This window comes from Zophobas morio, unplaced genomic scaffold, assembly GCF_036711695.1.
Source record: "Zophobas morio isolate AGI-343-1 ecotype UQ-CSIRO unplaced genomic scaffold, CSIRO_AGI_Zmor_V1 ptg000004l, whole genome shotgun sequence".
NCBI lineage: Eukaryota > Metazoa > Arthropoda > Insecta > Coleoptera > Tenebrionidae > Zophobas > Zophobas morio.
The window spans coordinates 202,218-225,095 of NW_026972109.1; the positions used below are offsets into that span (position 1 = coordinate 202,218).

General features: G+C 35.4%; 3 protein-coding genes and 2 pseudogenes across 3 annotated transcripts; all 5 read right to left on the bottom strand.

Annotated features, from left to right (window-relative positions):
* Nucleotides 1–2,718: 2,718 nt before the first annotated feature.
* On the bottom strand, nt 2,719–4,311 carry LOC135133774 (cytochrome P450 6k1-like; annotated as a pseudogene).
* Nucleotides 4,312–10,153: 5,842 nt separating this feature from the next.
* LOC135133779 (cytochrome P450 6k1-like) lies at nt 10,154–11,958 on the bottom strand. Its single transcript, XM_064062301.1, has 4 exons — nt 11,941–11,958; nt 10,825–11,887; nt 10,521–10,772; nt 10,154–10,471 (listed from the first exon to the last, which is right to left on the bottom strand). The coding sequence occupies exons 2-4, from the start codon at nt 11,885–11,887 to the stop codon at nt 10,308–10,310; spliced, it is 1,479 nt and encodes a 492-aa protein (XP_063918371.1). The 5' UTR covers nt 11,941–11,958; the 3' UTR covers nt 10,154–10,307.
* A 413-nt stretch (nt 11,959–12,371) lies between these two features.
* LOC135133789 (cytochrome P450 6k1-like) lies at nt 12,372–14,124 on the bottom strand. The gene is made up of 5 exons (XM_064062312.1): nt 14,111–14,124; nt 13,208–14,057; nt 12,948–13,160; nt 12,644–12,895; nt 12,372–12,595 (listed from the first exon to the last, which is right to left on the bottom strand). Exons 2-5 carry the CDS (start codon nt 14,055–14,057, stop codon nt 12,432–12,434), a joined length of 1,479 nt encoding a protein of 492 aa, XP_063918382.1. The 5' UTR covers nt 14,111–14,124; the 3' UTR covers nt 12,372–12,431.
* Nucleotides 14,125–17,913: 3,789 nt separating this feature from the next.
* LOC135133799 (cytochrome P450 6k1-like) lies at nt 17,914–19,595 on the bottom strand (annotated as a pseudogene).
* A 479-nt stretch (nt 19,596–20,074) lies between these two features.
* Nucleotides 20,075–21,821, bottom strand: LOC135133808 (cytochrome P450 6k1-like). The gene is made up of 5 exons (XM_064062333.1): nt 21,814–21,821; nt 20,911–21,760; nt 20,651–20,863; nt 20,347–20,598; nt 20,075–20,298 (listed from the first exon to the last, which is right to left on the bottom strand). Exons 2-5 carry the CDS (start codon nt 21,758–21,760, stop codon nt 20,135–20,137), a joined length of 1,479 nt encoding a protein of 492 aa, XP_063918403.1. The 5' UTR covers nt 21,814–21,821; the 3' UTR covers nt 20,075–20,134.
* Between the last annotated feature and the right edge of the window lie 1,057 nt (nt 21,822–22,878).

Sequence of the window (22,878 nt, forward strand, 5' to 3'; positions counted from 1 at the left end):
AGATTTCAAAGATTTCAAAAATTCCAAAGATTCCAGAGGATCTAGAAATCTTAAAGAGTCGAAAGATTCTACAGGTTCTAAAGATTCCGAAGATTCTGGTGATTTTGAAGATTCTGAATTTTCTTTTATTTCTCAAAATGCAGAAGATTCTGAAAATTCCGAAGATCCTGAAGATTCCGAAAATTCTGAAGATTTCAAAGATTTTACCAAAATTTCAAGGTTCCAGAGGTTCTAGAAATCTTAAAGAGTATAAAGATTCTAAAGGTTCTAAAGATTCCGAAGATTCTGGTGATTTTGAAGATGCTGAATTTTCTTTTGTTTCTCAAAATGCAGAAGATTCTGAAAATTCTGAAGATTCCAAAAATTCTGAAAATTCTGAAGATTTCAAAGATTTTAGCAATTTTGGAGACTCTGGAGAATCTAAAATTTATAAAAATTCCATTTTTCCAGAAGTTTCAAAAAATTCAAAAATTCTGGATATTCCGAGACTCTAGAGATTCCAGATATTCTAAGAGTTTCTCTAGATCTCTAGATATTAGGAAATTTTCAAAGATTTCGGATATTCCGGGATTCTAGAGATTCTAAAGATTCTGAAAATTCTAATGTTTCTGAAGATTCTGGATATTTCGAAGTCTCCAAAAAGATTCTTATGAAAATAGATTTACAATTTCCGAAGATTTTAAAGATTCTTACGATTTTAAGATTTCAAAGGCTGAAAATTACAAAAAAATAACACTTGCAGCTTCCGAATATGCTAAAAATTATAAAGATTCTAAAGTTTCCAAAAATTAAGCCCCACCCATACCTGCCCTGATCTAAATAATAATGAAGTTTTCATTCGTTGCCAGACCTAGGGGCGGAGCCTAATCGCAAAATCCGTAATTCCCCACAAAAATTTACCATTTGAAACGTGTTTTAAGTTTCTAAGAATAAAAAAAATCTTTACAATTGAGATGGGGTGGGTGGGTGCGTTTTATATTTGACCTTTTTGTCTTAATATTCGTAATATTGTTTAAACACAATACTCAAACATTTGTTTTTAATTTCTTATAAAGAAATAAATATTTTGTAGCTAAGCTCCGTCCCTTTGACTCACGGCGAATAAAAAAATTCATCACAATTGAGACAGGGCGGGTGGGCGGGCTTAGATTTTGCCTTTTTGTTTTAATATGTGTGTAGACTTGTTTTCACAACATGAAACTTAAAACATGTTTAAAATGCAAAATTTTTACAAAGAAATATCGATTTTGCAGTTAGGCTCCGCCCCATAATTGCTAACTCCATATTTCCATGCAAAAATTAACCATGTCTTAAGTTTCTTGTTGTGAAAAGATGGCTATGTATATTAAGAAAAAAAAAAGTCAAAATATAAGCCCCACCCACCCTATCTCAATCCTGATGATTTTTTTTATTCGTCGTAAGATCAAGGGGGGGGGGAGGGGATTAATTGTCAAATCCTTATTTTTCTACGAGCAATTACCATCAAAAATATGTTCTTGAGTAATTGTGTTATACAAAAAAAAAAAACTAAATGTATTAATTGAAGAAGAAAACCAAAAGAGAAGCTCCACCCATCCGTCTCGATCTCAATCGTGATGAATTTTTCATTCGTTGTCAGACTGAGGGGCGGAGCGTAATTGCAAAATTGATATTTCCATATACAAATTTACCATTTTAAGTTTTTTGTTGTCAAAACATGACTACACATATTAAGAAAACAAGGCAAAATATAAGCCCCGCCCACCCGCCCTATCTCAATTCTGACGAATTCTTGCAAAATCCTTATTTCTCTATAAGAAATAAAAAACATGTTTTTGAGTATCGTTTTGAATCAAATACTAAGTATATTAAGAAAAAATAAGCCAAAAATTAATTATATTTTGCCTTCTTTTCGTCGTAAGCCGAGGGGCGGAGCTTAATTGTAAAATCCTTATTTTCTACGAGAAATTACCGTGTAAAATATGTTCTGTGGTGACCGAATTTGAATCAAACTTTCGCGCTGAAAAAAAATTAACAGCGGCGCGAAATCACATTTGAATAATTTGAATTTGAAAAAGTTCAATCAAAAAAATCCTTAAACATAGGCAGCCAAGTGCACGTTTGCACTTTTGGGTAGTGGGTAATTTTCTGCTTGGAATTTTAGTTAGAGGGTTGTTAGAAGAGGGCGTCTTGGTAGAGAGGTGAAAGCTTCATTGTTGATTTAGTTCTCTGTGTGAAAGCATGGTGAAAAGACGTGGTGAATTAATCGTAACGACGACGACGCCACAATTTTCCCCAACACGCTAACACGTGTAAATTTGAATCATTGGTTGTAAATTTACAGTTCAGGTTAGGACTTTGATCGTTCACTAGTTCTAACACAATTTAACAATCAGGAATTTGTTTAGATAAATACTTGCTAGGAGATTTCATGAAATTCACTTAGTCAGGACGCGTTCTTTCTTCATCTAATTATGAACGAGGTTTCTGGATGCTAATATTTAAGTGGTACATCATTATAACACTTCTTATTCTTCACACAAGATTGCTAGTTAATAGTTCATTTACGGCATTTAAATTAACCTAACGTTGCCCCACGAATTTAAATGTTGTTTAAGCTGACGGATATCAAGCTAAAAAATCAAACTACAAATATTAATCTTATTTTATTAAAAATTAAAAAACGTTACATTTCAAAAATATAAAAAGAACAAACTAACCAAAACTAAGACTGCGTTTCGACATTTATAAAAATGTCTTCAGAGTTTAACTGCCCTCAAGTATAGACCCTTCTTATTTACCATAAAGAGAGTACGTGGTTCAAACTGCAAAGGCACAGATGTAGCTTCTGCTTTTTCGAAAGCAAAATCTTTCAAACAATATGATAAAGCTACTTTTCCCACAAGAGTCCAAATCTTTGACCTACAACAACAAAATTAGCAAACTTTACTCTTTTATGTGTACAAACGTACCAATACAATTTCGTGGACCATCCCCAAAAGGTAGATACGTATATGGCACTATTTTGTGTTTGTTTTCGTCACTGAACCTCTCAGGATCAAAATTTTCGGGGTTTGGAAAATATTTTGGATCGTAATGTAGTACCGCCACTGGAACTATTATTGCAACGCCTTCATCCACGGTGAAGCCAGTTTCTTCAAAAGTGTACTTAGTGGCAGATTTTCGGTTCAAAAAGGTGGTTAGTGGATATTTGCGCAGAGTTTCTAAAAATCAAATTTTATCACAGTAGGTGCGATGTAAGTACTTATTTACCATTGAACACCATGTCCAAATATTTCATTTCATTAATAGCTTCATACGTAAAGTCCCCATACTTTTCGAAAGCTTCTCTGATTTCCCGTCTAAGCCGATCTTGAATTTTCGGCTGCAAAGCTAACTCGTACAAAATAAAAGCTACTGTCACAGACGTCGTGTCGTTTCCTGCTGTAAAAAACGATATAGCTTGAGACGCCATTTTGACATCGTCGAATTTGTAGCTGTCGTTGAAAGTCTCGTTCTGCTTCAAATTGTTAAGCAAATCGATTAAATCGTTGCGCACTATATTTCTCTTTTGACGCTCTTTAAATGTGGTTCTGAAGACATTAACCAAATAGTCAGACGCAGATTTATCCACCAAAGTCAGTCTAAAGATGTCGACAAACTTGGGTACAAAGAAAAAACTAAAAATTGAGAAGCTTCTAACAAACGAAGTGAAATCCAACAATTTTGTAGCCTCTGTGAGTATTTCAGAATTTTCCTCTTTGAAACATTCGGCATTAATCCCAAAAGCGCAAGACGATATAATGTCAACAGCATATCTTTTCGTCGTTTCTCGTACTTCAAGTACCTCTCCGTTATGTTTGTCCAAGTGGTTAACCAAATCGGAAGCACACGCTTTCATTAAAGGCAACATCAGCTTCATTTTTCCGGAAGTAAAAACCGGCGAAATTTTCGCCCGAAGATTTTTCCATACTTGGTCTTGAGAAGAGAAAAGAGTATGAGCCGCTATAGGATCCACAGCTTCGTTCGAAGCGATTTTTCTGTTAACGAATTTGTCGAAATCTTTGACCAAAATTCGTTTCAAGACTTCCGGACTTCTGATGACCAGATTCGGCTGATTAAAAATGTAAATTCCAACGTAAGGTGAACTGAAAAGTAGATTTCGCGAATTCGATGCGAAATGTGTTGTTTCCCGGAGAAAATCTTGTAGAAATTACCGAAAAGGAAGAACGGTTTTTCAAACGGCACGCCTCTGGATTCCCAGTAGTCGTAGTTTCTTGTGTACAGATAATACAAAATTAGCAGCAAGCAGCCCAAGTATACGAGAATCATCTGAAATAGTTGTTGAATTTTAGATTAGTGTATAACCTTCACTAGGAACTTACGGTGGCACTCTGATCAAAATCACACAATAAATGAAATTATTATCTGTTTTCGCCTTTAAATACGTATCTCCACCAAAGATAAATTTTGTTTGTTTTTGTAAAGCAATGGCATTTTTGCGCCGTAATAATGACAAGAAATTCTTGTTAACTGCGTGCAGCGGTTAGAATGATTTGAAGATTGTTGAATAAATTAACATGATTTCAAAAATTTGGGAGTAGAAATGTTCATACTTACCTGTGTATTTTACCTGAAGTGAAACGCTAAGACAATCGTCGCGTTATCACTCAACAACCGAAAAGATTATCAATTAGTTCTTAATTACTTTTATATATTTTTACTTCCCGAGCGTAAGCGACGTTTTCCCGACCTTTCATGACCCCTACAGTACGAAGAAATAGGTCTCCCGTTCCCGTCTGTCTGTCTATCTGTCCGTCTGTCTGCAGTCCCAATTTTTATTAGACAGATAATCTCCGAAAGTACTGGGCCGATTGTTGTCAAATTTTGTATTTACATTAGTAATATTATGCAGTTGGTAAAACGCTAACCTAAATTTGCCTAGTCATCCCCATCCATAATATCACCACGTCACTTAACATTATAATTAGTAAATGGGTTTTAAATTGTATCAAATAACATAGTCTTACACATATAATTTATGACTCCGAATTGAGATTTTACCCGAAACGTCCAGATTTTTGGAAAAAAAAAATCAAAATTAGGAAACAACATTTTAACATTTAATTTGGAATCTGCTAAACCGAATGCTTTGAAATCTTGCAGATGCTTTACAGTTACGATAAGCATGATAAGTTATTATTCAAAATATATTTACTGGTCCCCTCCAAAAAATTGATGACGTCACCTCAAAAGTTTGCCGAATAAATCCTATTTAAAATGTAGAAAATATGATGAGTAGTTTATCATTCCATTCATATTTTTTGGATTTGCATATACAGGGTGACTCAAAAAAGTTAATGAATGCGTAAACTTATTTTAATGATTTAATCAAGAATTGCAAAACTGAATACTTTGAAATTTTGACGTTTTGCAGTTATTGTAGGTATGGTAACTTTTTAATGAAAATGTATCTGTTTATCAACCCCAAAAAATTGATTACGGCATCTCAAAATTTTGCCGAATAAATTATTTCGCAAATGCGCAAAATATGAACAGGTTTTTAATCATTGCATTCATATTTTTTAGATTTGCTTAAACAGGTGACTCAAAAAAATTAATGAACCAGTCAATTTATTATTGATCAAATTAAGAACGAGCCACCCCATTTTCTGGAAAATGTGAGAATACGCTCGTCTTTATAAGAATAAAATAATGAAAAGGAAAGAATTATAATAATAACATTCAGAATATTTTGTTCAATGGAGGCTTATGAATAATTTTAGTCATCTGTTTTGGGGCGATAAACTCAATCAAATCAAATAAATGTCTACGTGATATTCTTCCGATGTAATGCAATTGTGCATCATTTTTAATAATTTAGAGAAATAGTTTTATTTTCAGCGAGACCAACACTTGAAAATTATTAAAAATATTATTATTATTATGTCGAGGATATGGATTTTAAAATCGTTAAGTGACGTTCAGTTAACGTTAGTTTTCTCATACAGTGACAACGTTCCTGTTGTATACAATAAAATTTTATGATGGTTTAAGTCAGTTAACTTCACAGCGGTTCATACCCACCATAAATTGTAACTTGAAAACCGGACAAGTGGAAGACCAGTAACCCGCTTGTCTTTTTTTTTAAGAAGGAAGAAGGTGAAACCTTCTCGAGGGTCCCAATTGTCTTTTTTTTAAGAAGATGAAATCTTCCTGGGAGTCCCATTTGTCTTTTTTTTAAGAAGATTAAACTTTCTCGGGTACCACAACTGTCTTTGTTTTGAAAGAATCTTCTCGGGGGCTCTATTTGTCTTTTCTTTAAGAAGGAAGAAGGTAAAACCTTCTCGGGGGTTACAGTTGTCTTTTTTTAAGAAGATAAATCCTTCTTGGAGGTCTCAATTGTCCACTTTTTATGAATGTGAAACCTTCTCGGGTGCCCCAACTGTCTTTGTTTCTAAACTTCTCGGGGGTTCCAATTGTCTTTTTTTTAAGAAGATCAGACCTTCTCGGGTGTCACAATTGTCTTTTTTTAAAGAAGATGAAATCTTCCTGGGAGTCCCATTTGTCTTTTTTTTAAGAAGATTAAACTTTCTCGGGTACCACAACTGTCTTTGTTTTGAAAGAATCTTCTCGGGGGCTCTATTTGTCTTTTCTTTAAGAAGGAAGAAGGTAAAACCTTCTCGGGGGTTACAGTTGTCTTTTTTTAAGAAGATAAATCCTTCTTGGAGGTCTCAATTGTCCACTTTTTATGAATGTGAAACCTTCTCGGGTGCCCCAACTGTCTTTGTTTCTAAACTTCTCGGGGGTTCCAATTGTCTTTTTTTTAAGAAGATCAGACCTTCTCGGGTGTCACAATTGTCTTTTTTTAAAGAAGATGAAATCTTCCTGGGAGTCCCATTTGTCTTTTTTTTAAGAAGATTAAACCTTCTCGAGTACTACAACTGTCTTTGTTTTTAAAGAAACTTCTCGGGGGCTCTATTTGTCTTTTCTTTAAGAAAGAAGAAGGTAAAACCTTCTCGGGGGTTACAGTTGTCTTTTTTTAAGAAGATAAGTCCTTCTTGGAGGTCTCAATTGTCCCCTCTTTATGAATGTGAAACCTTCTCGGGCGCCCCAACTGTCTTTGTTTCTAAACTTCTCGGGGGTTCCAATTGTCTTTTTTTTAAGAAGATCAAGCCTTCTCGGGTCTCAAAATTGTCTTTTTTTAAAGAAGATGAAATCTTCCTGGGAGTCCCATTTGTCTTTTTTTTAAGAAGATTAAACCTTCTCGGGTACCACAACTGTCTTTGTTTTTAAAGAATCTTCTCGGGGGCTCTATTTGTCTTTTCTTTAAGAAGGAAGAAGGTAAAACCTTCTCGGGGGTTACAGTTGTCTTTTTTTAAGAAGATAAATCCTTCTTGGAGGTCTCAATTGTCCACTTTTTGTGAATGTGAAACCTTCTCGGGTGCCCCAACTGTCTTTGTTTTTAAACTTCCCGGGGGTTCCAATTGTCTTTTTTTTAAGAAGATCAAACCTTCTCGGGTGTCACAATGGTCTTTTTTTAAAGAAGATGAAATTTTCCTGGGAGTCCCATTTGTCTTTTTCTTAAGAAGATTAAACCTTCTCGGGTACCACAACTGTCTTTGTTGTTAAATAATCTTCTCGGGGGCTCTATTTATCTTTTCTTTAAGAAGGAAGAAGGCAAAACTTTCTCGGCTGTCAAAATTGTCTTTTTTAAAGAAGATGAAATCTTCCTGGGAGTCCCATTTGTCTCTTTTTTAAGAAGATTAAACCTTGTCGGGTACCACAACAGTCTTTGTTTTTAAAGAATCTTGTCAGGGGCTCAATTTGTCTTTTCATTAAGAAGGAAGAAGGTAAAACCTTCTCGGGGGTTACAGTTGTCTTTTTTTAAGAAGATAAATCCTTCTTGGAAGTCTCAATTGTCCCCTTTTTATGAATGTGACACCTTCTCGGGTGCCCCAACTGTCTTTGTTTCTAAACTTCTCGGGAGTTCCAATTGTCTTTTTTTTTAAGAAGATCAAACCTTCTCGGGTCTCAAAATTGTCTTTTTTTAAAGAAGATGAAATCTTCCTGGGAGTCCCATTTGTCTTTTTTTTAAGAAGATTAAACCTTCTCGGGTACCACAACTGTCTTTGTTTTTAAAGAATCTTCTCGGGGGCTCTATTTGTCTTTTCTTTAAGAAGGAAGAAGGTAAAACCTTCTCGGGGGTTACAGTTGTCTTTTTTTAACAAGATAAATCCTTCTTGGAGGTCTCAATTGTCCACTTTTTGTGAATGTAAAACCTTCTCGGGTGCCCCAACTGTCTTTGTTTTTAAACTTCCCGGGGGTTCCAATTGTCTTTTTTTTAAGAAGATCAAACCTTCTCGGGTGTCACAATGGTCTTTTTTTAAAGAAGATGAAATTTTCCTGGGAGTCCCATTTGTCTTTTTCTTAAGAAGATTAAACCTTCTCGGGTACCACAACTGTCTTTGTTGTTAAATAATCTTCTCGGGGGCTCTATTTGTCTTTTCTTTAAGAAGGAAGAAGGCAAAACTTTCTCGGGGGTTACAGTTGTCTTTTTTTAAGAAGATAAATCCTTCTTCTTGGAGGTCTCAATTGTCCCCTTTTTATGAATGTGAAACCTTCTCGGGTGACCCAACTGTCTTTGTTTCTAAACTTCTCGGGGGTTCCAATTGTCTTTTTTTTAAGAAGATCAGACCTTCTCGGGTGTCACAATTGTCTTTTTTTAAAGAAGATGAAATCTTCCTGGGAGTCCCATTTGTCTTTTTTTTTAAGAAGATTAAACCTTCTCGGGTACCACAACTGTCTTTGTTGTTAAATAATCTTCTCGGGGGCTCTATTTGTCTTTTCTTTAAGAAGGAAGAAGGCAAAACTTTCTCGGGGGTTACAGTTGTCTTTTTTTAAGAAGATAAATCCTTCTTCTTGGAGGTCTCAATTGTCCCCTTTTTATGAATGTGAAACCTTCTCGGGTGACCCAACTGTCTTTGTTTCTAAACTTCTCGGGGGTTCCAATTGTCTTTTTTTTAAGAAGATCAGACCTTCTCGGGTGTCACAATTGTCTTTTTTTAAAGAAGATGAAATCTTCCTGGGAGTCCCATTTGTCTTTTTTTTTTAAGAAGATTAAACCTTCTCGGGTACCACAACTGTCTTTGTTTTTAAAGAATCTTCTCGGGGGCTCTATTTATCTTTTCTTTAAGAAGGAAGAAGGTAAAACCTTCTCGGGTGTTACAGTTGTCTTTTTTTTAAGAAGATAAAACCTTCTTGGAGGTCCCAATTGTCTCTTTTTTCAGAATTTTAAACCTTCTCGGGTGCTCCAACTGTCTTTGTTTTTAACCTTCTCGGGAGTTCCAATTGTCTTTTTTTTAAGAAGATGGAACCTTATCGGGGGTCACAACTGCCTTTTTTAAAAATGTAAAACCTTCTTGAGGACCCCAAATGTGTTTTTTAAGAATATGAAACCTTCTCGAGGACCCCAAATGTGTTTTTTAAGAATATGAAACCTTCTCGGGCTTCGCAACGGTCTTTTCTAAAAATGCAAAACTTTCTCGGGAGCCCCAACTGCCTTTTTTAAAAATGTAAACCTTCTCGGCGGCCCCAAATATATTTTTTAAAAACGTGAAACCTTCTCGGTGTTCCCAACTGTCTTTTTTAAAAATGTAAAACCTTCTCGGGAGTTTCAAGTGTCTTTCTTTAAGATGATAAAACCTTCTCGGGGTTCCCTACTGTCTTTCTTAAAGAAGATGAAACCTTCTCGGGGGTCCCAACTGTCTTTTTTAAAATGTAAACCTTCTCGAGGGCTAAAAATATATTTTTTAAGAATATGAAACCTTGTTCTTTTTTTAAATGTAAAACCTAATCGGGGCTTCCAACTGTCCTTTTTAAAAATGTAAAACCTTCTCGGGAACCCCAAATGTCTTTTTTAAAAATGTGAAACCTTCTCGGGGTTACCAACTGACCTTTTTTAAAGAAGGCAAAAGCTTTTCGGGGGCACCAACTGTCTTGTTTTAAGGTGATTTTTTTTTCTATTATACTGTGGCTGGTACTTTCTACATTGCTTTTACTCCATAGAGGTTATTACGAAAAAGTAAAATTCTGCATTGGCTTACTTTTCAAAAAAAACTAAACATAATTATAAATTTTTATTAGAGTACTTTATTCCATGTTTAACTAACAAAGACAAGCTGACGGATATCAAGCTAAAAATCAAACTATGAATATTAATCTTAATTTTTTTTTTCAGAAAACAAAACTACGTTGCATTTCAAAAAATATCCAAAAAACAAACTAACTAAAAATAAAACTGCGTTTTGACATTTACAAAAATATCTTCAGAGTTTAACTGGCCTCAAGTATAGGCCCTTCTTATTTACCATAAAGAGAGTACGCGGTTCAAACTCCAAAGGCACAGATGTAGTTTCTGCTTTTTCGAAAGCAAAATCTTTCAAACAATATGATAAAGCTACTTTTCCCACAAGAGTCCCAAATCTTTGACCTACAATAGCAAAATTAGCGACTTTACTCATCTATGTGTACAGACGTACCAATACAATTTCGTGGACCGTCCCCAAAAGGTAGGTACGTGTATGACACTATTTTGTGTTTGTTTTCGTCACTGAACCTCTCAGGATCAAAATTTTCGGGGTTTGGAAAGTATTTTGGATCGTAATGTAGCGCCGCCACTGGAACTAGTATAGCAACACCTTCATCCACGGTGAACCCAGTTTCTTCAAAAGTGTACTTGGTGGCAGATTTTCGGTTCAAAAAGGTGGCTAGCGGATATTTTCGCAGAGTTTCTAAAAATAAAATTTTATCACAGCAGTAACCGAAGTGTCGTGTATTATTTACCACTGAACACCATATCCAAATATTTCATTTCATTAATAGCTTCATACGTAAAGTCCCCATATTTTTCGAAAGCTTCTCTGATTTCGCGTCTAAGCCGATCTTGAATCTTCGGCTGCAAAGCTAACTCGTATAAAATAAAAGCTACTGTCACAGACGTTGTGTCGTTTCCTGCTGTGAAAAACGATATAGCTTGAGACGCCATTTTGACATCGTCGAACTTGTAGCTGTCGTTGAAAGTCTCGTTCTGCTTCAAATTGTTAAGCAAATCGATTAAATCGTTGCGCACTATATTTCTCTTTTGACGCTCTTTAAATGTGGTTCTGAAGACATTAACCAAATAGTCGGACGCAGATTTATCCACCAAAGTCAGTCTAAAAATGTCGACAAACTTAGGTACAAAGAAAAAACTAAAAATTGAGAAGCTTCTAACAAACGAAGTGAAATCCAACAATTTTGTAGCCTCTGTGAGTATTTCAGAATTTTCCTCTATAAAACATTCGGCATTAATCCCAAAAGCGCAAGACGATATAATGTCAACGGCATATCTTTTCGTCGTTTCTCGTACTTCAAGCACCTCTCCGTTGTGTTTGTCCAAGTGGTTAACCAAATCGGAAGCACACGCTTTCATTAAAGGCAACATCAGCTTCATTTTTCCCGAAGTAAAAACCGCTGAAATTTTTGCCCGAAGATTTTTCCATACTTGGTCTTGAGAAGAGAAGAGAGTGTGAGCCGCTATAGGGTCAACAGCTTCATTCGAAGCGATTTTTCTGCTAACGAATTTGTCGAAGTCTTTGACCAAAATTCGTTTCAAGACTTCCGGAGTTCTGATCACCAGATTCGGCTGGTTAAAAATGTAAATTCCAACATAAGGTGAACTGAAATTGTTGTAGATTTCGCGAATACGATGCGAAATGTGTTGTTTCCCGGAGATAATCTTGTAGAAATTGCCGAAAAGGAAGAACGGTTTTTCAAACGGGACGCCTCTGGATTCCCAGTAGTCGTAGTTTCTTGTGTACAGATAGTACAAAATGAGGAGCAAGCAACCCAAGTATACGAGAATCATCTGAAATAGTTGTTGAATTTTAGATTAGTGTATAACCTTCACTAGGAACTTACGGTGGCACTCTGATCAAAATCACACAGTAAATGAAATTATTATCTGTTTTCGCCTTTAAATACGTATCTCAACCAAAGATAAATTCTGTTTGTTTTTGCAAAGCAATGGCATTTTTGCACCGGAATAATGACAAGAAATTCTTGTTAACTGCGTGCAGCGCAGCGCTTAGAATGATTTGAAGATTGTTGAATAAATTAACATGATTTCAAAAATTTGGGAGTAGAAATGTTCATACGTACCTATGTATTTTACACATGGATAAACCTTCATTTTATTGCGTCGTGTAGGACGTGATCGATTGCAACTAAAGAACGGAGGGAAGCGCACTTTTATTTAAATTAGTTGTTCAATGATTCATGGCGCAAATAAAAACGGTGGAAGGAATTACGACTAATAAATTGCTTCTTTAACGATCTACATAAAACTTTATTTAATTCTAGACTTTCTAAAGCGACAAGAAATATACTTAAGTACAAACGACAACTACAGTTCAGAGTTTGACAGCCTTCAAGTACAGTCCCTTCTTGTTTACCATAAACAGAGACCGCGGTTCAAATTGTAAAGGTACAGACGTGGCTGCCGCCTTTTCGAAAGCAAAATCTTTCAAGCAATATGCCAAAGCTACCTTGCTTACGAGAACCCCAAATCGTTGACCTACAAGAACAAATTAACGACTTTACTCATGTGTGGGTACAAACGTACCAATACAATTCCGGGGACCGTCCCCAAAAGGTAGGAACGTATAAGGTACTATTTTGTGTTTATTTTCGTCGCTGAACCTCTCAGGGTCAAAATTTTCCGGGTCTGGAAAATATTTTGGATCGTAGTGTAACGCAGCCACTGGCACTGTTACAGCAACGTTTTCATCCAGAGTGAACCCGGTTTCTTCAAAAGTGTATTTGGCGGCAGACTTTCGGTTCAAAAATGTCGTTAGAGGATATTTTCGCAGAGTTTCTAAAAACACAAATTTTTTATCACGATGGTAATATTATTGTGGTGTTTTTACCATTAAGAATCATGTCCAGATATTTCATTTCATTGACAGCTTCGTAAGTAAAGTCTCCATGTTTTTCGAAAGTTTGTCTGACTTCTTGTCGAAGACGGGTTTGAATTTCTGGATTAATAGCTAATTCGTACAATGTGAACGATATTGTCATAGACGTAGTGTCGTTTCCGGCTGAAAAAAATAAAACGGCTTGGGAGCCCATTTTGACGTCGTCTGAAAATAAACAATCAGGGATGCACCACTAGTGTGTAACCAAATACCAAATTTGTAGCTGTCGTTGAAGGTCTCGTTCTGCTTCAAATCGTTAAGCAAATCTATCAAGTCGTGACGCACAATTTTTTGCTTTTTTCGTTCCTTAAAAGCGGTGTTGAAGACGTTGATTAAATAATTCGAGGCGAATGTATCCGCAAACGTCAGTCTAAAAATGTCGACGAAATTGGGTGCAAAGAAGAAACTAAAAATTGAGAAACTTCTAACAAACGAAGAGAAGTCCAACAATCTCGTAGCGACTGTAAACATTTCAGAATTTTCCTCTTTGAAGCAGCCGGAATTGACGCCAAAAGCACACGACGAGATAATATCCACGGCATACTTCTTCGTCGTCTCCCCAATTTCAATTACTTCTCCACTGTGTTTCTCCACGTAGTTGACCAAATTCGAAGCACACTCCTTCATTAAAGGTAGCATCAGCTTCATTTTCCCGGAAGTGAAAACCGGGGAAATTTTCGCCCGAAGGTTCTTCCATATCTGGTCTTGAGACATGAAGAGAGTGTGGGCCGAAATGGGGTCAACATTTTCGTTCGAAGCTATTTTTCTGTTGACGAACTTGTCGAAATCTTTCACCAGAATTCGTTTTAGGATTTCTGGGCTTCTGATGATCAGGTTCGGCTGGTTGAAGATGTAGATTCCCACATACGGGGTGTTGAATTTGTTGTAGATTTCGCGGATCCGGAACGAAATGTGCTGTTTGCCGGCGATTATTTTGGCGAAGTTGCCGAAAAGGAAGAAAGGTTTTTCGAATGGGACGCCCTTGGACTCCCAGTAGCTGTAGTTTTTGGTGTATAAGTAATACAGAATTAGGAGCAAGCAGCCCAAGTATACGAGAATCATCTGAAAGAAGTGCTGAATTTTAGTTCAAGGTTTGGTTTTTGGTGAGAACTTACGATGACGGTTTGATCAAAACCGCACACTTAATAAATTTCTCTTGTAAGTGTCTTCACTTTTAAATACATATCAGCTACAAAGATAAATGTTGTTTATTAATGACTGTCGAAACTTGAAATTAAATTCTGATAGCGATGATATTTAAATGTAATAGTATCTTTTTTGCAGAGTAATTGTGACAATTAAGAAAATTTCGCCGACTGCTTAAGCGGTAAGAAAAATTTGAAATTTGATGAAGAAATTTATTGAGTGTCAACCGTAACCTGTTTTATCGTATTTTACCTACTGTGAAGCTCAAAAAACATTAAATAAAGCAATTGCCACAAAATTTCTATGAAAAAAGTTAAACCAGTTATTCAAAATATTTAAAATTAAGAGTAATGTTGGTTGCATAGATAAAACAAATCTTCAAAATATTAATTCAGTTTGAATATAAATATCGTACGAAAGTCGCACTCTGAAGCAAAATAGAATCTCCTGGAAAGGATTTGCAAGAATTAATAATTTTACCTTCTTTTTTTAATGTACATAGTATTCCGTGAACAAGAGAAATTTTAACGTTCCAAAAGTTCCAGAAATTTCAAAAATTCCAGATTTCCCAGACTCCAGAGATTCCAGATATTCGTAAGTTCCAGATATTTAGAGACTGTAGATTGTAGAAATTCGAAAAAGAGACACTGGAGATTCTGAAATTTCTGTAGAATCTGAAGATTCCAAAGATTTTGAAAATTCTGAATATTCCAAAAATTGTAACAATTCTGAAGATTCCAAAGATTTCGAAAATTATAAAGTATTCGTATTTCGAAGGCTGGACATTCCAAAATGTCTGCAGACTTTGAAGATTAGAAAGATTCTGAAGATTATAAAAATTTGAAAGGTTCTAGCTACTTCAGAAATTAAAAAAATTCCTAATGTTCCAAGACACTAGAGATTCCAAGAATTTCAAAGATTTCGGATATTTCGTGATTCTAGAGATTCTAAAGATGCTGAATAATCTAAAATTTCTGAAGATTCTGAAGATTTTAAGACTTTCAAAGGCTGAAAATTACAAAAAATCTGAACATTGTGAAGATTCCTAATATACCAAAAATTCTAAAGATTCTAAAGGTTCCAGAAATTCCGGATATTCCGAAATTCCAAAGATGCTGGAAATTCTGAAGATTCCAAGGATTCTAACAATTCTGCAGATTCTAAAGACCCCAAAAATTCTAAAGATTTTAAATATCCTAGCGATCCTAAAGACTTTAATATAAAATATTTTAAAGATTCTAATCTTTCTGAAGATTCTGAATAATTCGAAAACTGAAGATTCCAAAAAATGTAAGAATTTTGAGGTTCCGAAGAATCTGAAGAATATGTTGTAGAAAGATTTCAAAGATCTCAAAAATTCCAAAGATTCCAGAGGTTCTAGAAATCTTAAAGAGTCGACAGATTCTGAAGGTTCTAAAGATTCCGAAGATTCTGGTGATTCTGAAGATTCTGAATTTTCTTTTGTTTCTCAAAATGCAAAAGATTCTGAAAATTCTGAAGATCCTGCAGATTCAGAAAATTCTGAAAATTCTGAAGATTCCAAAAATTCTGAAAATTCTGAAGATTTCAAAGATTTTACCAAATTTTGGAGATTCTGAAGAATCTAAAATTTATAAAAATTCCATTATTCCAGATTTTTCAAAAAATGCAAAAATTCTGGATATTCCGGGACTCTAGAGATTAGAAAATTTTCCAAGATTTCGGATATTCCGGTATTTTAAAGATTCTAAAGATTTTGAAGATTCTATTGTTTCTGTAGATTCTGGATATTTCGAAGTCTCCAAAAAGATTCTGAAGATTAAAAGTAGATTGACAATTTCCGAAGATTCTAAAGATTCTTACGATTCTAAGATTTCAAAGGCTGAAAATTACAAAAAAAAATAAACACTTTGAAGTTTCCGAATATGCTAAAAATTATAAAGGTTCTAAAGTTTCCAAAGTTTAAGTCCCACCCACAGCTGCCCTGATCTACATAGTAATGAAGTTTTCATTCGTTGCCAGACCTAGAGGTGGAGCCTAATTGCAAAATCCGTAATTCCCCACAAAAATTTACCCTTTTAAACGTGTTTTAAGTTTCTAAGAAAAAAAAATCATTACAATTGAGATGGGGTGGGTGGGTGGGGTTTATATTTGGCCTTTTTGTCTTAATATTCGTAATATTCTTTGAACAGCACAATACTCAAACATTTGTTTTTAATTTCTTATAAAGAAATAAATATTTTGTAGCTAAGCTCCGCCCCTTTGACTCACGGCGAATAAAAAAATTCATCACAATTGAGACAGGGCGGGTGGGCGGGCTTAGATTTTGCCTTTTTGTTTTAATATGTGTGTAGACTTGTTTTCACAACATGAAACTTAAAACATGTTTAAAATGCAAAATTTTTACAAAGAAATATCGATTTTGCAGTTAGGCTCCGCCCCATAATTGCTAAATCCATATTTCCATGCAAAAATTAACCATGTCTTAAGTTTCTTGTTGTGAAAAGATGGCTATGTATATTAAGAAAAAAAAAAAGTCAAAATATAAGCCCCACCCACCCTATCTCAGTTCTGATGATTTTTTTATTCGTCGTAAGATCAAGGGGGGGGGGGGGTTAATTGTCAAATCCTTATTTTCCTACGACCAATTACCATCAAAAATATGTTCTTGAGTAATTGTGTTATACAAAAAAAAACTAAATGTATTAATTGAAGAAGAAAACCAAAAGAGAAGCTCCACCCATCCGTCTCGATCTCAATCGTGATGAATTTTTCATTCATTGTCAGACTGAGGGGCGGAGCATAATTGCAAAATTGATATTTCCATATACCAATTTACCATTTTAAGTTTTTTGTTGTGAAAACATGACTACACATATTAAGAAAACAAGACAAAATATAAGCCCCGCCCACCCGCCCTATCTCAATTCTGATGAATTCTTGCAAAATCCTTATTTCTCTATAAGAAATAAAAAACATGTTTTTGAGTATCGTTTTTAATCAAATACTAAGTATATTAGGAAAAAACAAGCCAAAAATTAATTATATTTTGCCTTCTTTTCGTCGTAAGCCGAGGGGCGGAGCTTAATTGTAAAATCCTTATTTTCTACGAGAAATTACCGTGTAAAATATGTTCTGTGGTGACCGAATTTGAATCAAACTTTCGTGCTGAAAAAAAAATTAACAGCGGCGCGAAATCACATTTGAATAATTCGAATTTGAAAAAGTTCAATCAAAAAATCGTTAAACATAGGCAACCAAGTGCACGTTGGCGCTTTGGGGTAGTGGGTAGTTTTCTGCTTGGAATTTTACTTAGAGGGTTCTTAGAAGAGGGCGTCTTGGTAGAGAGGTGAAAGCGTCATTGTTGATTTAGTTCTCTGTGTGAAAGCATGGTGAAAAGACGTGGTGAATTAATCGTAACTACGACGACGCCACAATTTTCCCCAACACGCTAACACGTGTAAATTTTAATCATTGGTTGATAAATTCACAGTTCAGGTTAGGACTTTGATCGTTCACTAGTTCTAACACAATTTAACAATCAGGAATTTGTTTAGATAAAAACTTGCCAGGAGATTTCATGAAATTCACTTAGTCAGGACGCGTTCTTTCTTCATGTAATTATGAACGAGGTTTCTGGATGCTAATATTTAAGTGGTACATTATAACACTTCTTATTCTTCACACAAGATTGCTAGTTAATAGTTCATTTACGGCAGTTAAATTAACCTAACGTTGCCCCACGAATTTAAATGTTATTTAAGCTGACGGATATCAAGCTAAAAAATCAAACTACAAATATCAATCTTATTTTATTAAAAATTAAAAAACGTTACATTTCAAAAATATAAAAATAACAAACTAACCAAAAATAAGACTGAGTTTCGACATTTATAAAAATATCTTCAGAGTTTAACTGCCCTTAAGTATAGACCCTTCTTATTTACCATAAAGAGAGTACGTGGTTCAAACTCCAAAGGCACAGATGTAGCTTCTGCTTTTTCGAAAGCAAAATCTTTCAAACAATATGATAAAGCTACTTTTCCCACAAGAGTCCCAAATCTTTGACCTACAATAGCAAAATTAACGACTTTACTCATCTATGTGTACAGACGTACCAATACAATTTCGTGGACCGTCCCCAAAAGGTAGGTACGTATATGGCACTATTTTGTGTTTGTTTTCGTCACTGAACCTCTCAGGATCAAAATTTTCGGGGTTTGGAAAATATTTTGGATCGTAATGTAGCGCCGCCACTGGAACTAGTATAGCAACACCTTCATCCACGGTGAACCCAGTTTCCTCAAAAGTGTACTTAGTGGCAGATTTTCGGTTCAAAAAGGTGGCTAGCGGATATTTTCGCAGAGTTTCTAAAAATAAAATTTTATCACAGCAGTAACCTAAGTGTCGTGTATTATTTACCACTGAACACCATATCCAAATATTTCATTTCATTAATAGCTTCATAGGTAAAGTCCCCATATTTTTCGAAAGCTTCTCTGATTTCCCGTCTAAGCCGATCTTGAATTTTTGGCTGCAAAGCTAACTCGTATAAAATAAAAGCTACAGTCACAGACGTCGTGTCGTTTCCTGCTGTGAAAAACGATATAGCTTGAGACGCCATTTTGACATCGTCGAACTTGTAGCTGTCGTTGAAAGTCTCGTTCTGCTTCAAATTGTTAAGCAAATCGATTAAATCGTTGCGCACTATATTTCTCTTTTGACGCTCTTTAAATGTGGTTCTGAAGACATTAACCAAATAGTCGGACGCAGATTTATCCATCAAAGTCAGTCTAAAAATGCCGACAAACTTGGGTACAAAGAAAAAACTAAAAACTGAGAAGCTTCTAACAAACGAAGTGAAATCCAACAATTTGGTAGCCTCTTTGAGTATTTCAGAATTTTCGTCGTTGAAACACTCGGAATTAATCCCAAAGGCGCAAGACGATATAATGTCAACGGCATATCTTTTCGTCGTTTCTCGTACTTCAATCACCTCTCCGTTGTGTTTGCCCAAGTGGTTAACGAAATCGGAAGCACACGCTTTCATTAAAGGCAACATCAGCTTCATTTTTCCCGAAGTGAAAACGGGAGAAATTTTAGCCCGAAGATTTTTCCATACTTGGTCTTGCGAAGTGAAAAGAGTATGAGCCGCGATAGGGTCAACAGCTTCGTTCGAAGCGACTTTTTTGTTGACGAATTTGTCGAAATCTTTGACCAAAATTCGTTTCAAAACTTCTGGACTTCTGATGATTAGATTCGGCTGGTAAATTCCGACGTAAGGTGAACTGAAATTGTTGTAGATTTCGCGAATTCGTTGCGAAATGTGTTGTCACACGGAGATAATCTTGTAGAAAGTGCCGAAAAGGAAGAACGGTTTTTCAAACGGGACGCCTCTGGATTCCCAGTGGTCGTGGTTTCTTGTATACAAATGATACAAAATGAGGAGCAACAGCCCAAGTATACGAAAATCATCTGAAACCGTTGTTGAATTTTAGATTAGTGTATAACCTTCACTAGGAACTTATGGTGGCACTCTGATCAAAATCACACAGTAAATGAAATTATTATCTGTTTTCGCCTTTAAATACGTATCTCGACCAAAGATAAATTCTGTTTGTTTTTGCAAAGCAATGGCATTTTTGCACCGGAATAATGACAAGAAATTCTTGTTAACTGCGTGCAGCGCTTAGAATGATTTGAAGATTGTTGAATAAATTAACATGATTTCAAAAATTTGGGAGTAGAAATGTTCATACGTACCTATGTATTTTACACATGGATAAACCTTCATTTTATTGCGTCGTGTAGGACGTGATCGATTGCAACTAAAGAACGGAGGGAAGCGCACTTTTATTTAAATTAGTTGTTCAATGATTCATGGCGCAAATAAAAACGGTGGAAGGAATTACGACTAATAAATTGCTTCTTTAACGATCGACATAAAACTTTATTTAATTCTAGACTTTCTAAAGCGACAAGAAATATACTTAAGTACAAACGACAACTACAGTTCAGAGTTTGACAGCCTTCAAGTACAGTCCCTTCTTGTTTACCATAAACAGAGACCGCGGTTCAAATTGTAAAGGTACAGACGTGGCTGCCGCCTTTTCGAAAGCAAAATCTTTCAAGCAATATGCCAAAGCTACCTTGCTTACGAGAACCCCAAATCGTTGACCTACAAGAACAAATTAACGACTTTACTCATGTGTGGGTACAAACGTACCAATACAATTCCGGGGACCGTCCCCAAAAGGTAGGAACGTATAAGGTACTATTTTGTGTTTATTTTCGTCGCTGAACCTCTCAGGGTCAAAATTTTCCGGGTCTGGAAAATATTTTGGATCGTAGTGTAACGCAGCCACTGGCACTGTTACAGCAACGTCTTCATCCAGAGTGAACCCGGTTTCTTCAAAAGTGTATTTGGCGGCAGACTTTCGGTTCAAAAATGTCGTTAGAGGATATTTTCGCAGAGTTTCTAAAAACACAAATTTTTTATCACGATGGTAATATTATTGTGGTGTTATTACCATTAAGAACCATGTCCAGATATTTCATTTCATTGACAGCTTCGTAAGTAAAGTCTCCATGTTTTTCGAAAGTTTGTCTGACTTCTTGTCGAAGACGGGTTTGAATTTCTGGATTAATAGTTAATTCGTACAATGTGAACGATATTGTCATAGACGTAGTATCGTTTCCGGCTGAAAAAAATAAAATGGCTTGGGAGCCCATTTTGACGTCGTCTGAAAATAAACAATCAGGGATGCACCACTAGTGTGTAACCAAATACCAAATTTGTAGCTGTCGTTGAAGGTCTCGTTCTGCTTCAAATTGTTAAGCAAATCTATCAAGTCGTGACGCACTATTTTTTGCTTCTTTCGTTCCTTAAAAGCGGTGTTGAAGACGTTGATTAAATAATTCGAGGCGAATGTATCCGCAAACGTCAGTCTAAAAATGTCGACGAACTTGGGTGCAAAAAAGAAACTAAAAATTGAGAAACTTCTAACAAACGAAGAGAAGTCCAACAATCTCGTAGCGACTGTAAACATTTCAGAATTTTCCTCTTTGAAGCAGCCGGAATTGACGCCAAAAGCACACGACGAGATAATATCCACGGCATACTTCTTCGTCGTCTCCCCAATTTCAATTACCTCTCCACTGTGTTTCTCCACGTAGTTGACCAAATTCGAAGCACACTCCTTCATTAAAGGTAGCATCAGCTTCATTTTCCCGGAAGTGAAAACCGGGGAAATTTTCGCCCGAAGGTTCTTCCATATCTGGTCTTGAGACATGAAGAGAGTGTGGGCCGAAATGGGGTCAACATTTTCGTTCGAAGCTATTTTTCTGTTGACGAACTTGTCGAAATCTTTCACCAGAATTCGTTTTAGGATTTCTGGGCTTCTGATGATCAGGTTCGGCTGGTTGAAGATGTAGATTCCCACATACGGGGTGTTGAATTTGTTGTAGATTTCGCGGATCCGGAACGAAATGTGCTGTTTGCCGGCGATTATTTTGGCGAAGTTGCCGAAAAGGAAGAAAGGTTTTTCGAATGGGACGCCCTTGGACTCCCAGTAGCTGTAGTTTTTGGTGTATAAGTAATACAGAATTAGGAGCAAGCAGCCCAAGTATACGAGAATCATCTGAAAGAAGTGCTGAATTTTAGTTCAAGGTTTGGTTTTTGGTGAGAACTTACGATGACGGTTTGATCAAAACCGCACACTTAATAAATTTCTCTTGTAAGTGTCTTCACTTTTAAATACATATCAGCTACAAAGATAAATGTTGTTTATTAATGACTGTCGAAACTTGAAATTAAATTCTGATAGCGATGATATTTAAATGTAATAGTATCTTTTTTGCAGAGTAATTGTGACAATTAAGAAAATTTCGCCGACTGCTTAAGCGGTAAGAAAAATTTGAAATTTGATGAAGAAATTTATTGAGTGTCAACCGTAACCTGTTTTATCGTATTTTACCTACTGTGAAGCTCAAAAAACATTAAATAAAGCAATTGCCACAAAATTTCTATGAAAAAAGTTAAACCAGTTATTCAAAATATTTAAAATTAAGAGTAATGTTGGTTGCATAGATAAAACAAATCTTCAAAATATTAATTCAGTTTGAATATAAATATCGTACGAAAGTCGCACTCTGAAGCAAAATAGAATCTCCTGGAAAGGATTTGCAAGAATTAATAATTTTACCTTCTTTTTTTAATGTACATAGTATTCCGTGAACAAGAGAAATTTTAACGTTCCAAAAGTTCCAGAAATTTCAAAAATTCCAGATTTCCCAGACTCCAGAGATTCCAGATATTCGTAAGTTCCAGATATTTAGAGACTGTAGATTGTAGAAATTCGAAAAAGAGACACTGGAGATTCTGAAATTTCTGTAGAATCTGAAGATTCCAAAGATTTTGAAAATTCTGAATATTCCAAAAATTGTAACAATTCTGAAGATTCCAAAGATTTCGAAAATTATAAAGTATTCGTATTTCGAAGGCTGGACATTCCAAAATGTCTGCAGACTTTGAAGATTAGAAAGATTCTGAAGATTATAAAAATTTGAAAGGTTCTAGCTACTTCAGAAATTAAAAAAATTCCTAATGTTCCAAGACACTAGAGATTCCAAGAATTTCAAAGATTTCGGATATTTCGTGATTCTAGAGATTCTAAAGATGCTGAATAATCTAAAATTTCTGAAGATTCTGAAGATTTTAAGACTTTCAAAGGCTGAAAATTACAAAAAATCTGAACAT

Excerpts from the sequence above, each read along its gene's own strand:
- LOC135133779 (XM_064062301.1), bottom strand. The coding sequence starts at position 11,887 with ATGATTCTCGTATACTTGGGTTGCTTGCTCCTCATTTTGTACTATCTG. Across the intron at positions 10,773-10,824 it reads TTTGGATATGGTGTTCAGTG|AAACTCTGCGAAAATATCCG; the intron begins GTAAATAATACA and ends TTTTATTTTTAG. Across the intron at positions 10,472-10,520 it reads CGGTCCACGAAATTGTATTG|GTCAAAGATTTGGGACTCTT; the intron begins GTACGTCTGTAC and ends TTGCTATTGTAG.
- LOC135133789 (XM_064062312.1), bottom strand. The coding sequence starts at position 14,057 with ATGATTCTCGTATACTTGGGCTGCTTGCTCCTAATTCTGTATTACTTA. Across the intron at positions 13,161-13,207 it reads CAACGACAGCTACAAATTTG|ACGACGTCAAAATGGGCTCC; the intron begins GTATTTGGTTAC and ends GTTTATTTTCAG. Across the intron at positions 12,596-12,643 it reads CGGTCCCCGGAATTGTATTG|GTCAACGATTTGGGGTTCTC; the intron begins GTACGTTTGTAC and ends TTGTTCTTGTAG.
- LOC135133808 (XM_064062333.1), bottom strand. The coding sequence starts at position 21,760 with ATGATTCTCGTATACTTGGGCTGCTTGCTCCTAATTCTGTATTACTTA. Across the intron at positions 20,864-20,910 it reads CAACGACAGCTACAAATTTG|ACGACGTCAAAATGGGCTCC; the intron begins GTATTTGGTTAC and ends GTTTATTTTCAG. Across the intron at positions 20,299-20,346 it reads CGGTCCCCGGAATTGTATTG|GTCAACGATTTGGGGTTCTC; the intron begins GTACGTTTGTAC and ends TTGTTCTTGTAG.